We start from the raw sequence: 17,220 nt of genomic DNA, 5'->3' as shown, positions 1-17,220 counted from the left end.
CCTCCTCATCGAATTCTGGTAGCAGCTTCCGCTTTGGGTAGCTCTTGGAGGGGCGATTGTCGCCGTACCTCGCTGCTGTATTGAGTATTTTACTCCATCTGATTTGGAGTGTGTCTTGCGCAGCCTTGAGCCTTTGCTTCTGCTTTCTAAGACTCCTCGCGGTGGCAACAAGCCTTTTATGGGCATTCTGCTGCTCTGGGTGCCTGTCCGGCGTTATATTGTCCAGACCATTATCCTTGATAGCATTTGTTTGTTTGGTTTGATTATCCGGATTGCCGTTGTCCGGTAGCGGTTCGCCCTGCTCCAGCGCTGGGTCTGTGTGATCGCTGTTTCTATCGAGGCGGGATTTGGGGCGGCGCTTGCGTCGCCGCTTTGACTGCTTTTTGAGGGAACAAGCCTTCGGTTCGTCCTTCCGCTCCTCGTCGTCATCTTTTGGTGCGTCCACCATGTATACGTCATATGATGAGGTGGCGTTCCAGGGCCCAATAGGCGCTGGTTCTTCATTGTCTCCTTCATCGGCGTCCATACCGTCGATTTCTTCGGAGTCAAATTCGAGCATGTTGGCTAAATCGTCGACAGTGGCTACAAAGTGGGTGGTGGGTGGGCTTTGAATTTCTTCATCGTCCGTATCCCAACCTTGCTGACCATAGGCCAGGGCTCTCCTGATAAAGAGAGAGACTTTAGCGTCTTCAAAATATCGCTGAAAGGCGAGTGCTGAAAGATGTCCGCGGCAGTAAACTCCATGATCGGCGCCCAATCGGATTCGATCGGCAGGGGCGCGGAGGGTTCGGAGTCCGAAGAGGAGTCCGGCTCCTTGGAGTCACGAGTCTCGCGGAGTGCGGGGCTGGTGTTCGGCTCGATCGCCGTTGGGATCGCAGCCCCCGAGGCGGCGTCCAACCGCCCATCCTCGATCGGCGCAGTTGGCTCCTAATTAAGGGTCGAAGCCGATGCGGGTCCGGCCTCCAGGGCACTGTTCGGCGGCAGTGCTAGATCATGCTCGTCGTGACAGTGCGGCGCGCTCGGCAGTGGCTCGAATCCGTCGAAGATCAAGTCCCCGCGGATGTCAGCCGTGTAGTTTAAACTTCCAAATCTGACCTGACGGCCAGGGGCATAGCTTTCGATCTGCTCCAGATGGCCAAGTGAATTGGCCCGTAGTGCGAAGCCGCCGAAGACGAGGATCTGTCCGGGAAGGAAGGTCTCACCCTGCACTGCATCGCTATTGATGATCGTAGGAGCCATCGAGCCCGACGGCGACGACACAGAGGAACTCTCAATGAAAGCACCAATGTCGGTGTCAAAAACGGCGGATCTCGGGTAGGGGGTCCTGAACTGTGCATCTAGGCCGGATGGTAACAGGAGGCAAGGGACACGAAGTTTTACCCAGGTTCGGGCCCTCTCGATGGAGGTAAAACCCTACGTCCTGCTTGATTAATATTGATGATATGGGTAGTACAAGAGTAGATCTACCACGAGATCGGAGAGGCTAAACCCTAGAGGCTAGCCTATGGTATGATTGTTGTTGTTAATGTTGTTCTACGGACTAAAACCCTCCGATTTATATAGACACCGGAGAGGGTTAGGGTTACACAAAGTCGGTTACAATGGTAGGAGATCTACATATCCGTATCGCCAAGCTTGCCTTCCACGCCAAGGAAAGTCCCTTCCGGACACGGGACGAAGTCTTCAATCTTGTATCTTCATAGTCCAGGAGTCCGGCTGAAGGTATAGTCCGGCTATCCTAACACTCCCTAATCCAGGACTCCCTCAGCCGCCATCCAAAGAAACCAACCCTGGGTGAATCTGCGCGAACTCCGAATCAGGGAGATACCCTTGTGTGGCAAGACGATTCAATTGCCCTTGAGCAACCGAACAACTGTTCTACTCTCCTTCGAGGGGGCCACCAGGGCGAGTAGATGAGTCTGGGACGTTTTCCATAGTGTTGAGCTCTCAAAGCAGCAATGAGGTAAGGAAGAGGATGAGATCCGCGCGGAGGCAAGAGAAGAGGTGGAAGGGATGTGAAATCTCTCGTATATCTCCTTTACTTTGTATGGAAAATCTTGGTCGTGGGATAGCAGGACGCTTGAGTCCCGCAGCAGTAAATTCATGTGTTTCCTAGGCGTCGTGCCTTATGTGCGCACGCCAATCGAGGGCGGATGTTAATAATGCCGCTAAAGTAAAAGTCGGGCCCACTATAACTCTCTTGATTGGACATGTCAATAGTGGGGCCTCGGATGGCGGTGTACCCGAAGAACAGCCAGATGTGATCCCGATTGGTCCTCGGAAGAAGCTTACTTAGCTCATAAGACACCTACTTCGGCGCAGAAGGCCTCAAGCCCAATGTCCTCGGACAAGGGATTAATTCGGAAAGCTCGAATATCAAGATTGTTGAACTCGCCTACGAAGCCGAAGACCGAAGAAGCCACGACTGCGAGGAGTCAATCAATATCCTCAGCTTGGAGACTATTTCAGGGGCTACTGACGGTGTCCTAGACTAGGGCTTACCACGTCAGCCTGCCAGTCATGGGCCAGGCCAAGAACCCCCATACAACCGAAGAATGGGCCATGCTTCCCATGACCCACGACATACTCAAGATGGAATCCTCTGAAGACTTGGCACACACTTCAAGACACGTTTGAATCATCGGCATGTTTATCCTTAGATGTAACTGACCTACATGTAACCCTAAGTACCCCGGTGCCTATATAAGATGAGGGGTTTAGTCCATAGGGTTAAGTTAGAGACGTACACATACGATCTTGAGGTAGATCATCATGTACTTCGTATCCCATCCACAATCAATACAACAGAAGCATGACGTAGGATTTTACCTCTTCGAGAGGGCCCGAACCTGGGTAAAACACCGTGTCCCTTTTGTCCTGTTACCATCATGCTAAGATCAGCAAGTCGGGACCCCCTACTTGAGATCCACTAGATTCAACCCCTACAGGGGTCACAAGGAGCAGCATCATGGTCCGATCTAGGATTGACCACATAATAGGATTCTCACGCTCACGCTCATCCTGAGCTTGATCTGACATCGGGCCCGAGACAAGCGGTTCATGCTGCTCCTCGACTAGGCGTGACACCAAGCTTGTGAAGATCAACTCTCCGTGGAAATTTGCGGTGTACTCCTTGTTGCCGAACAGACGGTCTAGCTTGGAGCAAAGGATTTGACTTGGCCAAGGTGGCCAGTTGAGTTGGTGACAAGGGTGACGCCACCGAAGATGGACATTTGCCCCAACACAAAGATCTCCTCGAAACTGATCTGCTCGTTGATCCTGACTCCCATTGATCTGTGACGATCACCTAGCAGGCCTGCATGGGCCACCACTGACGGAAGTTAAACCGGCAAATCTTGAGATAGGGGATCCTAAGCTAGATGTCTTGTAACGAGGGCAACATAGATACATGGATTTTACCCAGGTTCAGACTCTTTAAGGAGATAATACCCTATGTCATGCTTGTGTTTATTGCGTTGGACTAAGTACAAAGCACATGTTTCTACCAAGAGATTTCTTATTGTTGTCTATGAGTCAGGCCGCTCCTCAGTTTATATAGGCACGGGGTTCTTAGGGTACAAGATCCAAGTCAGCTACTTATGAGGAGGCAGGGTCCTTCATAGATCCAACACCTTGTCATGTACAACAAGTCTTCTGGAACCTTATTATATGCCATGGGCCTTCTAACGTGGCCCAGGTCGAAACCGAGAAGAAGTTCTCAGTCAGGCCTACTAGACGAGAGTCGACATAGTGAAGGGTCCCTTAGATGGGACACCGTCAATGAAAGGTTACCGAATTGCTCTCACCAATTTTTCAAGGATGCGGGCGAGCTCGCGCTATCTCCCTGCTCGCACGAGGTCGGCGCCACGTTCCTCTTTCCTTGTACACGAAGAGATTAACTGTTTGAAAACGATTGATTTGGTCATTCCTAACCGGTCTGGTGAAGAGGTGTTTTAAGATTGGTGCAGTCTAAAATTTTTGGTGCATCGAGATGGCCAAAATTACACACGAGCCTACCTCTGGCTCCGGGAGATCGCACGATATACTAGTCCAGAAGTTTCGATCCCCTCTCCTCTCACTTTCCCGTTTGTTCTCCTCGCTCCCATTCCTCCCGGCTCGCCGTTGCCGACGGGACCGCCTCCTCCACCTCCCGCGCATCCCCACCAACATCTCCCCCAGACCTATCTCTAGCCACGACTAAGGCATAAGGAGGAAGCAAGCGCCCACCTCCCGCCGCCTCCACCGCCACCGCTGTAGCAGCAGTAGCGGACGCAGGAGATTCAGAGCTGTGTGCTGGACACGCGCGTGACAGGGATGGACGACGGCGACAGCGTCGCTCGGAGTGCAGACAAGGACGATGCCCCCCCGGGCGACGACGGGAGCTCCACGCCGCTCCCTGAGACGGTGAGGATCTCCTCTATTATGCAAGCACCGGGTGTTTGTTTCGAATTGTCCGCTGTTTAGATTTCATCCGCGTGATTGAACGTCTTTATTGGTGCGGTATCGCTCGGAGTTGAGCGATTCGTGCTTGGAAATGGCACAATCTCGTGCGGCCGCAGGGTTCCAAGAGCTGGGGATGGAGGTATCTTGTTTAGGACTATAGGTTCCATGCTAGAAACGCGAGTAGACATGAATTCGGTATGTTCTTAGGTCTGATATGGCAGGAATGGTCGCTATTGAATGGCAGGACCTGCAGAGGTATGAAAATGTGACATGAGCATGCTGTCCGAGAAGTTCCTAGTGTTATGGATGGCGTGCAGGTCTTTGTTCTTAACCTACTATACTCGTGTTTTTCACGGCACAAACGGAGTAAATATGCTGATTTAACATAGCAGGAAGTAGATGCGCGAGTTTGAATATGCTACTGTAGTTGTTATGGAACCATAGGAGCTAGTTAATGCAACAAGCAGTGCCTAACTGAGATTTCTAAATTTGGAAAAGGAAATGTGGGAATGCAGCCGCATAGGTTGGTCGGAATATGCTGTGCAAGTGCGTACTGTTTCTTTTTACAGAACAAATTGTGTATGATTTCTAGGGCTGTGAACTGAGTTGCACTCTGCTTATGTCTTGGTAAGACAAAACCTTCTTCAGTGCTGATTTTGTGTTCCTTTTTGACCCGTGCATGCCATTTATGGTACAAAATGTCAAAATAACTACTCTTCAAATGGATATTAGCATCTTCAATAGACTAGTAGTTTTGATCACATATACTTTTTAGACTGCCTGTTGGTGGCATTCCAGAATAAACATCTGGATGCCTACATGCTGCAAAGCTCAAAATGTCCTTTGCTTCATGTTTTATATGTGGTATTACTACCTATTTTGGTCAGGGTGTTATATAATGAAATTCAAAGATGCATGGGAGCCTGGAATTGTTGTTGTTAGGAAATGGTAGGAAATATGCAATTTGTATTTCCTGGGGGCTAATGGCCAGTATATATATACATCTACGGGTGGTAGATTTGTAGGAAACCCCTCATACAATGGGGAAAATATACAAGCTATACATGGAACATAATATAACTCACCCTGTTGCCGCGGGAAATTGATCCGCACAGCACCACAGATTCCTTGCTTACGTGGAGGTAAACCGATCGTTTTTTATACAAAACGGCAAAGATGAGCCAAACCGTAGGGCTGCTAGGGCTGGGCAGAAGCTATGACCTAGGTGCTGGAAGGAGAAAAAAGTAACGCAGAGTTGTAAAAGGATCGATTGATTGTAACTTTTCAATCGGCCATGTACCCATATATATTAGGGCACGCTTGGCCTTTGGCAATTTGGAATAGGACTCCTGACTAGTCACGTACTGTTTTCTTGGCATACAAGCCAAATTCCTAATCTTTAATTAATTCGGCTAGACCCGTAAAAGCACCAACCTGAGCCCAATAATAGTACACCTTCCATATTAGCTCTGTTCTGGCCGAATAGCTGATCATGCAAAATCTTTTCTATCTCAAGCATTCTAAACCAGATCACTTTCCTTCTTTCTCTTCACGCGTGAGCTCCAGCACACAATTCTGTTGCATCCAGCCTGCTGCACCTATCGTCTGTACTTGCAATCATGTGGCCATTCTCAAACAATGCATCAACCAATTAGCTTAACCACCAAAATTAAATAATCTGGGTGACCATTCAAGCTGGATCCAAATTAGACTCTCAACACATGCCCCCCTGTTTTTGGTGCAATTTTATTTACCAAAAACACCATGACAATATCTTGGGATGATTTCAACCACTTCACCGGCCATATCAATTGCTTAGGCGATGTACAAATAACACACTGGCCAAATTTTGCTTAGGGGGCTATCTGAGATCATATCGGCCATGTTTTGCTTAGGGCAACAACTTAGATAATATCGCCCATAGTGCCATCAAGCTTCTTGCCACATGCTAGGATAGTACTTCTTCAAATATTTTCCACTTGGGCAATTTCCCCCCTGCAAAGATTGTAGAAAATATGAGTTTCCAGGAACAATCTCTACAACCTTATGCGGACCTTTCCAACTCGGCGACCATTTGCCGTATTTATTATTTCTAGTTCCAATAGGAAAAATCGTTTTCCACACTAATTCTCCAATTTGAAACAAATTTCACCTTTCCTTTTTATTATAAGCCTTTGCCACTCATAATTTCTTTTTTTCAATCTCTTGCAAGGCTCTCAACCTTTCCTCTGAAACATCATCTATCCTATCCATCATTAAATTATTGTAATCCACAGGCGACAAATCATTTTGTCTGGCTACTCTTAAGAGCTTGCAAATTAATCTCCACGGGCAGCACTGATTCCTGCCCATACACTACCTCATACGGTGCACTTGAGTCATTCCGTGTTAGATATATGATGATCCTATAAAGCTTTCGAGAGCACTTCATGCCGCCATCTCGGATGCTCCTTAATTTTCTTCTTTATAAGCTTAATTAAAGTTTTATTGCAAGATCCGGCCTGTCCATAAGCTTGAGCATAATAAGGCGACGAATTTAACAATTTAATTCTAAAATATTAGGAAAATTCACGAAATTGATGAGACATAAAAGAAGAGCCTTGATCAGAAGTACCGACGGAGCAGCCCGAAACAAGCAAAACACAAGCACGTGCAAGCAGAGGCAGGGAGACAGCAAGAGCAAAAGCGTTCACACATGAGACACGGGTAGCAGCAGTGGGCGCACGGGGAGTGAGCAGCAGGCCAGGGTGCATGAGAATTGCAGCGGCGAGTGCTCGGAGGTGCAGAGCTGGGCGGCGGAATCATGGAGCCGGGTGGCTGGCGGTGGAGGTGCAGAGCAACGAGCCAGTGGCCGGGCGGAAATGGAGGTGGCTGCATGGATCCGATGGGGCGACGCCGATCTAGGACGATTTGCAGGTCATGGAGGCGGGGCGATATCAGCTACAGGAGACTGGCGGCGTTGGCTGGGGGATGTAGACCTGCGGCTTGGAATCGGGATCCAGCAGGGCGTTGACAAGTGTAGAATCATCATGCGAGGGCAGGTGGCAAGGTGAACAGCAGGCAGCAGCAGCCGTGAGGACACGGCGGTGGCTGCCAAAAAAAGGGGATGGTGGCGGTGCAACGGGGGGATCACAGCACGAGTTGCACATGCGAAAAAAAACTCTAGGCTCTAATACCATGTTAGGAAATGTGCAACTTGAATTTCCTAGGGGCCAATGGCCAGCATATATAAATATAAATATAAATATAAATATACAAGTTGTAAGTATGCAGGAAACCCCTCATACAACGGGGAAAATATGCAGGCTATACATGGAGCATAATATAACTCTTAGCAGTTGTAACCACAGCACTAGCTCTAAAAATGATGGTTGATGTACTTAATAGGTCAGTGCAGGCATATGCCTCCTATTATAATCTTTGGAAATTACTACCCAATGGAAAAATTATAATAGGTAATAGCCCCAACAGTCAAGAGTTCTTGCAGGTAGAAGTTATTAATGTTTTTCTCCTGACACGGGATGAGCCTTTGTTCATCCAGCTGTGCAAGATTCACTGAGTTTATTCACTGCCCAAGAATCTTTAGCATTTGATGTGCAGGAACCTAACTTTTTTCATTAGTCTTAGCAAGTAGGCGTAGTAGGAATACCTGGTTGCGCAGTAGGAATATCTGGTTTTCAAGACGGGTGTAGCATGGTTGCATCGTTTTGGTGATTGCATGACTCATATTCTTTTTCATTGAGGTGGAACAGATCCAGATTGGCAATTCACCTACCTACAAACTTGACAGAAAGCTTGGAAAGGGAGGATTTGGGCAAGTATATGTTGGTCGCCGTATTTCCACTCCTAGTCTCAGTGACAGGACACCTGGTGCAAATGCTTTGGAGGTCAATTTGTCTTCTTTGGATGCCTCTTTGTATTTTAATAATTGCATTATATTTATATCATGTTTCTGTTTATGTTAGGTTGCAATCAAATTTGAACACCGAACCAGTAAAGGCTGCAATTATGGAGCTCCTTATGAGTGGGAGGTTTACAAGTAAGTGTTCAGTCTGTTCTATTTTTTTGTTCCTGCAACTTATTTACATTTTGTACAATTTCCTTTTTGGTCTTGCTTCTCTGTACAAATTGCGATTGCAATTGGCATTTCTAGAATGCATGTTAACTTTGTTTGCGTAAAACATCCATCTGGCAGCACTCTTAGCGGGATTCATGGCGTGCCAAGAGTACACTACAAAGGGAAGCAATCGGAGTACTATATCATGGTAATGGAGCATGTACCCTTTGCCTCCTTTTATGTGGTGATTCTGAGTGCATAGACACTTAGTAGTTGATTTCTGGTTTTACCATTGCCCCCCGCCCTCTCTCTCTCTTTGGCACAGTATGCGCTCTTGGTAGCTTGTTTGATTACCTTCTCACTTGCTACCTTTATGACATACAGTATAACACTGAATTTCCCCTTTTTGCGTTTCCTTTATCAGTAAACCACATAGAATGCCCTTGTCCGTTGGTGCTCTGCCCTGTAACTGATGAGAGTAATGACGAAAGTTGTTCTTCCAATGGTGTAGACTGTAGGCATACCGAGTAGAAAAGTTCCTGTCTTTTTTGGTATGCTGGTGGGATTATGGAATTAAAGTTTTGTAAACGGCTCAGAAGACAGAAGTAGCATATTTCTTGTTTACGAAAATAAGGGCCTGTAACTCTTATGAGAAATGTTTAAATTTTGTGTTTGAATCACTACTCCCTCCGATCCATAATAGGTGTCGCAGTTTTGAACTAAGATTGAACTAACCTTAGTTCAAAACTGCGACACTTATTTTGGATCCTGTCGCAGTTTTGAACTAAGATTGAACTAACCTTAGTTCAAAACTGTGACACTTATTTTGGATCGGAGGGAGTACAAAACTTACCAAAATAAATAAATTGTATCCACAATCCAAAATAAGCCATTAGCCAAGCCACCACATATGATTGCTGGCATGCTCCATGTGTGTTAAGTTTGTTTAACTGATTAAATGTACCTATTTATTGAATAAAGTAGATTGAATTTGATGAAGACGTAATGGTTTGAGGTAGAAGGTCTTAATCAAGTGTGTAAATAATTTAATAAATACTAGAGACCAGTTAGGGCGTGAAAGTTCATTTAAATTCGAAAATCATTAACCTTTCATTGCTTCTGAAGCACTCTGCTTTTGTTTATATAGCTGTTCACTGTTGGTTTTGAACTTTATTTCCACATAGTAATATTTATATAGTAGTCTTTCACCTTCTCGAGTGAATCTCAGTGTCACTGTTGATCCTAAACGTACTCAAAACTTCAGTTGGATCAGAGGACTTGTTTCGTTAGCATCAGATTAACATCAATGCACAAGAATATATGTGCATAGATGAGGGAGTACTGTTTAGTAAAAATCACAATTTTTCTAGGTAAGTCTGAAAGTCTAGTTCTTTTGTTTAGGGTATCTCCAACAATCGGATCTGATGTGGTTGAGAGAAGTATTGGAGTGTGTGAGGTCCATTTGTTGCAGAAGAAAGAATACAGGAAGAGAGAAGTAGATGGAGAAAAGAGTATGGCATGTGGGTCCAGTGAGAAAAATAAATAGAGAACAGATCGGAGAGGAGAGAGAATGAAGTGAGTTGAAATAAGTAATGATATATTGTTGGAAATGCAATTATAACCAGTGCATCACACCGCATCTACCAAGCCAACTTTTGGACAATTTTGGCGCCAAGATGTTCCCACATCTTTTTGATTGCTTGTTCCATTGCAAAACTAGGATGTTTTTTTTTCTAATGTAATATATATATTCAGATTATGGACATGTTGGGACCAAGCCTGTGGGATGTATGGAATAATAATTCCCACTCGTAAGTATCTAATTAGTCATTTCCCTTTGTATGTATTCCTTAATGTTCCACTGGTTTGCCCAGTTAATTTGAGTTTTGTCTTTCTGTTACAGAATGTCTGTTGAAATGGTTGCTTGTATTGCTATAGAAGCCATTTCCATACTGGAGAAGATGCACTCGAAAGGGTATTTATTTGTATCTTGGCAATGGAGCTTTGTTTTATTGTTTTGGCATATAAAAACATAGCTAACAACTCTTGTTTATCATAGGTATGTCCATGGTGATGTAAAACCTGAGAACTTTCTGCTTGGACCCCCAGGCACACTGCAAGAGAAGAAGCTTTTTCTTGTTGACCTTGGATTAGGTAATCTTATTTCACTGTTCTTTTGATAACGATTTTCCAGTGTCTACTGTGTCCAGTGGGGTGCTAACATTTCTTCCTCTCTGCAGCTACTAAATGGAAAGACACTGGTACAGGAGAACTAGTTGAGTATGATCAGAGGCCTGATGTCTTCAGGTTTGCAGGAGAAATACTAAGCCCTGAAGCCTTCCTTTTCTTATTAGTAGTTTATTAGTTACTACACTGACATTTTTTCTACTTGTTTTTCCTACAGAGGAACCGTTCGGTATGCTAGTGTGCACGCTCACTTGGGAAGAACTGGAAGCAGGAGAGATGACCTTGAATCCCTTGCCTACACACTTGTTTTTCTTCTGCGTGGTCGCCTTCCTTGGCAAGGATATCAGGTGAAGTTTGGTTGGGAGTAAAATTTTCATTTTGCATTTGCTTCTTTTCCTTACCCAAGACTTTTGTGGAATAATTGTAGGGAGAAAATAAAGGTTTCCTTGTTTGCAAGAAAAAGATGGCAACCTCTCCAGAATCTTTGTGTTGCTTTTGTCCACAACCTTTCCGACAGTTTGTTGAGTATGTTGTGAACTTAAAGTTTGATGAAGAACCAAATTATGCAAAGTGCATCTCTCTTTTTGATGGAATTGTTGGCCCCAATCCAGACATAAGACCAATCAACACTGATGGTGCTCAGAAGGTACTGCATGTCGTCCCTTGTTACTTCTCACTAATTCATAATGTGTTATGAGTTATGACCATGCTCAGATGCTAAAACTATGTAACTGTGTAGCATTAGATTGTTCCTAGCTAACCTTCCGCGGGAAGTTCTTGGGCATCATGGTTTAATGCTTACCGTGGAATTTGACTTCATATCATTTCAGCTGTGCAATGTGAGTTAGCATACTAATAATTTGTTGAATTTGTACCAGCTTATATACCAGGTTGGCCAGAAGAGAGGTCGCTTCATGATGGAGGAGGATGACGATGACCAACCCAAGAAGAAGATCAGGATGGGGATGCCTGCAACACAATGGGTTAGTGTTTACAATGCGAGGCGGCCTATGAAGCAGAGGTATGAATCCCATAGAGGAAAGCTAGCTTTAGATGGAAAGTAAACATTTCCATTCCAACCACACTTCTTTTGCAGGTACCACTATAATGTTGCAGATGGTAGGTTAGCACAACATATTTCAAAAGGAAATGAAGATGGCTTGTTTATAAGCTCAGTTGCCTCTTGCTCAAATTTGTGGGCTCTAATAATGGATGCTGGCACTGGCTTTACTTCTCAAGTCTATGAACTTTCTCCATATTTTCTTCACAAGGTTAGTCATGCTGACTTCTTTTGCATTGCACATCTTTCTTTCTCTTTCGTTTCTACAGCGTATCAATGGAGCAATTTATTTCAATATATTTGCTTTTCTTGCTCTTAGGAATGGATAATGGAGCAGTGGGAGAAGAACTTCTATATCACTGCGTTAGCAGGTGCAAACAATGGTAGTTCTCTGGTGGTCATGTCTAGAGGTAATTGCAATGATGTCTGCTGAAGAACGTTACTTGCACTCGACTGGAACGGCGGTCAATCGGAACAGAGACGTTAGCTGTCTGGTTTCCTTAAAAAACTAACCATGCAATAAACGGAAAAACCAAGACAAACCAGGCATCTTTTTGTGAAAACTGTTTTTTTCTTTTTGTATTTGGTGAAAATTAATGAATCGGATAGCAATGAAGACATCGTCTTGGGCCTTCCTGGTTTAATTGGCCTGTTCTGCTGTGTATCTTCACAAGATACTCTAGGGTTTTTCTCGTCCCTCTGCCTCATTCTCACTATGTTTTTCTTTTCTAGTCTAATTTCTGTCTTCTCCCTCAGTTCGGCCATACAGAGCCTCAATCTCATGTGAAATCATCTACTTTCGATTTGATAAAAGCGCCATGGTTGTCATCCAGCCTCTGTTAGGGCAGTGTTAGCTAGCAAGCTGGGCAAGTAGCAGGGGTAGCAGCTTGATTGAACATGGCATCCCAGGTGACAGCGAGTAGATACTTGCCAGGGATAACTCAGTCAATGGATCTCATGCTGCGTAGGTGGGGATTGTGGTCGTTGAGTTTCATGCTCTAGTGGGATTGTGTATGTGTATGTTTATCTTGGAATTGCATTATATGTTGTCTTGGTAGTGGTACTAGTGCGTGGGAAACTAATATTTGCAGGCTGGTGCTCGAACCAGCGAATTGCCAGATGGGCCGGTGAAGTGGGGGACCTTGCCGGTTCGATTACCGGTCTGACTTTAATAACTACACTTGCACTGGCAGTACCAGGACTCTGATCATGTTGTGTCCTGGTACTGTCGTTTCTCTGGAATCTTGTCTCTTCTTCCAGATAGTGTAGGATTGTCAGTTCAGCATTAGTGTGGATAAGTATTGGCAGATCTTCCTTACAAAATGCTTTTGAAGTTGGAGGTCCTGAATATCAGTGTTCTTGTGAATACATATGTTTAAAAGATTGGAACTGACTTTGAGCCTCCAGGAACACAATATGCACAGCAATCCTACAAAGTAAGTGACTCGTTTCCCTTCAAGTGGATAAACAAGAAGTGGAAGGAGGGTTTTTACGTCACAGCTATGGCCACTGCAGGAAGCCGATGGGCAGTGGTCGTGTCCCGGAATGCTGGCTTTGTAGATCAGGTGTGTCTGTGCTTTGCTGAATCTCAGTGTTCGATGGGGCATATGCTATAAAAATTATGAGAATACAGTTTAATGCCTGTGCTTTGTGTTTTAAACTATTTTCTGTTGTAGGTTGTGGAGCTTGACTTCTTGTATCCAAGTGAGGGAGTTCACCGGCGTTGGGATAATGGTTATCGCATCACTGCTACTGCTGCTACATGGGACCAGACAGCACTTATCTTGAGCATCCCCAGAAGAAAGCCTGCTGATGAAACGCAGGAAACCCTAAGAACATCTGCTTTCCCCAGCCAGCATGTGAAGGTGATCTAATATACCCTCCCTTTTATCTGATATCCGTGTTTTAGCTGTTCTTGACCAACTATTGATTCATATTGTTGCAGGAGAAATGGGCAAAAAATCTCTACTTGGCCTCCATTTGTTATGGAAGAACGGTATCATAAGTTCCATTTTGTTTGGCTAGTATGTAGAGTTTATTTAACGACTTTCAGGTTTGCGATTAGATGATGGAGTTTCGAAGGGCAATGGTATTCCTAATAGAGTTGATAGATCATAGATGGCAAAGCTGCTGTGTTTTCTGTTTACAAAGGTTATATATAAGAGTGTATGTTGTGGTGATGTGTTGTTGTATTCTCTTGTCCATAGAATGTAAAAAATTGGTGTGATCTAAATGTAGCCCATCATGCATATAGTTCAAATTAGATATTTTGCCCTTGAGGTAGGCAGCAAAATTGTACAAACTTAGAGCTGTGCCTGGGTGGCCGGACTCTACCGCATACAGTTTCTGTGATCTCATGTGATGTCTCAGGATGTGTTCGATTGCGAGTATGATGAGCTCATTCTTGGATGGAACTAAATCTGGGAGTGGTTTTAGAAAAACTGGGTGAAATGGGTTGGTTTTTATTATGGGCTTGCTTGGTTTAGGTCTTATTGGGCTGAGGCTTTCTAAAGTTTGGTTTGGTTTCGGTTTGGAGAAGAACCAGTTTGGGTATAGTTGGTTATGGGCTGAAACCGTTTGATGCATTATGGGCTACAAACCGTGGGTAGAACCCGGTTCATTGTATTGGTTTGTTGCCTCCCAGGCTCCCACGCACTTGCCCCCTGTCGCTTCCCCCGTGCCGCTGCCTTCTGTCTCTTCCTCCTCGCCGCCGCCTGCCGCCCACCCTTCACCCACCGGCCGCCTCGCCGTCACCCTCCGGTGCCGCCCCCTCCTCGGCACAGTAGTCCCGACCATGAGCTAGCCCGAGCTGGCCCTCCCATCGGTTCCGCCGTGCCTCCCCGTCCGCTAGGGTTGAGGTCGCCGGGCCGTCTCCGCCGCGCCACCTTCCCTCTGCTGGCAGGTACCTCCTGTTTCTTCTCTGTTGACCAGGTCCTACTCCTCCTGCGGCAAGTCGACAAGGTGCTCCGGCGGCAAGGTGCCCCTACTGGTCCCCTCCTCGTCTGGACAACAGCAGCAACTAGGTCTTTATTCCTCAACAAAGAACCACTTCGATTTGTGTCTATGTTCGGTTCAGTTTCAGTTTGCATCTGTCCATTACAGTAGTTTGCAAATTTATTTACAGTAGTGTGCACACTTTGCCGCGTACCGCTGCTGCCTAACGCACGCACATTCAACGGTGACCACGAGCAGCTGCGAATTCGACGAGCATTGATGCGTTCCATGCTTTTATTTATATATACACTGTACTAGTACTTGTGTTTGTGTATTTGTGGTAGGAGTACTGCTAATTCAGTTTGTAAGTCGCTTAACTATTCCATGGATGCAAGGAATAACCGAGTTTGTTTCTGTTCAAATTATTTACCTAATAATAATAATGTCAGGTGTAGTGGCAAGAACAAAAATCAGCTCATTTCTCTGAAGAAATCCTCCTTTGTCCCAGACGAGGGCTCCATTTAGGTTTGGATTCCATTATCCAAGTTGCAACTTGCTTAAGAAATCCTGTGGATGGGTATATACACAATACACTGATTACAAAAACCACAGCCATTATCTGGTAGCAGGGAATACTCTGCTTGTGACAATTAATCTTGTTTGCTTCAGGCAATGATACGATAAACAAGATGAAATAATCATGACTTTCTTGAGCATGTGTTGTTCAAGTGCAACTTACCAACAAACACTGAGATGAAGAAAACAAACACTATTTGCACCCATTGCACTTGTGCATGAGCTTACAGATGCACTTGAACAGAAGGATAAAGCATCAACCTCAAATTGTTGATATATAGTTCAGCTAGGCAGATAATCTTTGTAAAGGTGCCAAATCATTAAAAAAATCTACAAAGATTTTTTCCGCATGTACTGGAAGATGACAATACCATTTTAGGACATCCTTGTGAAGAGCTTTGATGCAATCCATGTACTGTTTAGCTGGTATTAGGTGTTATATATTTCTCTTCTAGCCTAGAATTATTCATTTTAATTCTTGTCAAAATCATGCCTCTATATATAGTTGAAATGATGTCCCATTTGCCCATGTTATTTTGCAGGTCATGGCCATCTCATGTTCTCGGGTGCTTGTGCCGCGGCCAGCGTGATGATCTTTCTCATGAAGGATGTGAACTTCTGTGCCAAGTACTAGCGGCTGCCGCAGCCAGTTATGGCCAAGCTTGTTACATAGATTGTTTGTTTGATAGCCCATCTTTGTTTAGATGATGTGGATTCCTGATGCTCTAATTGCTTGTACCGTTTCTTTGTTAATTTCATTTCGTCAGAGGTTGACTTGATGCTCAAGTCTGAATATGAGTCCTTTGTAATGTATATTCAGTTTGAGATGCCATTGTAGAACTCCAGTTGGGTGAAGCAGTAAGTTGGTTCAGTGTGCTTCTTGTTTTTTGGTTCACTGTTAATATAGTGCTTAACCCATTTAATCAAACGGTTCTGGACCCATTTATGTAAACAGTTTCAACCCATGGTTGAAGGCTTGGTTTAGTTTAGTTTGGTTAAGATTCCCAGCAAGTTTGGTTTTGGTTGGGTGTCAAGATAGCTATCGTGGGTTTAGTTTAGGTTCAAGTGTCAAGCTAGCTCACGTGAGTTTGGTTGAGTTATGGTTCAGGTATCAAACTTTTCTCAGATTTAGATGGAGCTGGTCACTATATATTCGTAGGTGTATGCTGATGTGTGCTATTCTACTTTTGTTCACTCGTTGCCTTCCTGTGCTTTAGCTTCTGTCGGTGTACAAAAGTAGGGGCTCTTTTTTTGCACCTCTTTACTTGTGTACAGGCAGTTAGAGCCGCGTCCACGGCCGCACTAAGCAGGGCAGAGGAGAAAAGCTGGAGCAAAAGACGATCAAAGCAACTCCAAGATCAAAGACGCAAAGAGAGCAAGAGGGCGAGGTGGACTCCCCTAACAAGACCCTTGCCGGGGTGGCTTCCGCAGCCTCGGCAATAACTTGCCTGACGTCAGCAGAGCGCGCCATCCTTGAGCCCAAGGGGTTCCAACACCATCAACCATATTAAAACCAAGGCTCGGGAGGCACCTCTGTGGTGGCATGCAGATCTTTGTAGAGATCATAGATACACAAGATCAGATGAGAACCAGAAGAAGACGATCCTTGGCGAGATCCTTGCCAAGGAAATCCACGAGACCCCCGGCAAGATCCTTGCCGGGGACGACCGCGTGCCGTAGCGAGACCCTTGCCGAGGATGCCTGCGGGGCCGCAGCCAGGCCTATCTTGCCGGGGACGACCGCGTGCCGCAGCGAGACCCTTGCCGAGGATGCCTGTGGGGCCGCAGCTAGGCCCGCGTCTGCCAAAGACTCCACCGCCGCTCCCATACAGCTGCCAGCTCGACCAGCTGGACAGGCATCTCCGTGGCAGCGCGTGGCCTCTACACCAACTCAGCAAGCACCTGCGTGGTGGCATGCAGATTTTTGTGAAGGCTCCACCACCGCACCAGCCCAGCAGCCAGCC

General features: G+C 45.5%; 1 protein-coding gene and 1 pseudogene across 3 annotated transcripts; both read left to right on the top strand.

Moving 5' to 3' along the window:
• The first annotated feature begins 4,025 nt into the window (after positions 1-4,025).
• Positions 4,026-14,128, top strand: LOC125552687 (casein kinase 1-like protein HD16). 3 transcript variants are annotated; one of them, XR_007303734.2, is made up of 17 exons: positions 4,026-4,404; positions 8,196-8,330; positions 8,409-8,482; positions 8,639-8,708; positions 10,256-10,311; positions 10,404-10,475; positions 10,560-10,654; positions 10,741-10,807; positions 10,905-11,034; positions 11,115-11,333; positions 11,566-11,708; positions 11,784-11,958; positions 12,067-12,157; positions 13,155-13,183; positions 13,263-13,312; positions 13,424-13,612; positions 13,693-14,128. XR_007303734.2 is itself a non-coding variant. In XM_048716321.2 (16 exons), the coding sequence occupies exons 1-16, from the start codon at positions 4,315-4,317 to the stop codon at positions 13,750-13,752; spliced, it is 1,824 nt and encodes a 607-aa protein (XP_048572278.1). In that variant the 5' UTR covers positions 4,030-4,314; the 3' UTR covers positions 13,753-14,128. The 3 variants fall into 3 exon arrangements, 2 of the variants coding, with proteins under 2 accessions (XP_048572278.1, XP_048572290.1); XM_048716321.2 differs by having other exon boundaries at positions 4,030-4,404; positions 13,155-13,312; XM_048716333.2 differs by having other exon boundaries at positions 4,032-4,404; positions 8,234-8,330; positions 13,155-13,312.
• An 86-nt stretch (positions 14,129-14,214) lies between these two features.
• LOC147990431 (uncharacterized) lies at positions 14,215-16,100 on the top strand (annotated as a pseudogene).
• Positions 16,101-17,220: the final 1,120 nt, after the last annotated feature.

This window comes from Triticum urartu, chromosome 1A, assembly GCF_056163025.1.
Source record: "Triticum urartu cultivar PI428250 chromosome 1A, HENAU_Tu73, whole genome shotgun sequence".
NCBI lineage: Eukaryota > Viridiplantae > Streptophyta > Magnoliopsida > Poales > Poaceae > Triticum > Triticum urartu.
This window is presented reverse-complemented; position numbering and strand designations above follow the sequence as displayed.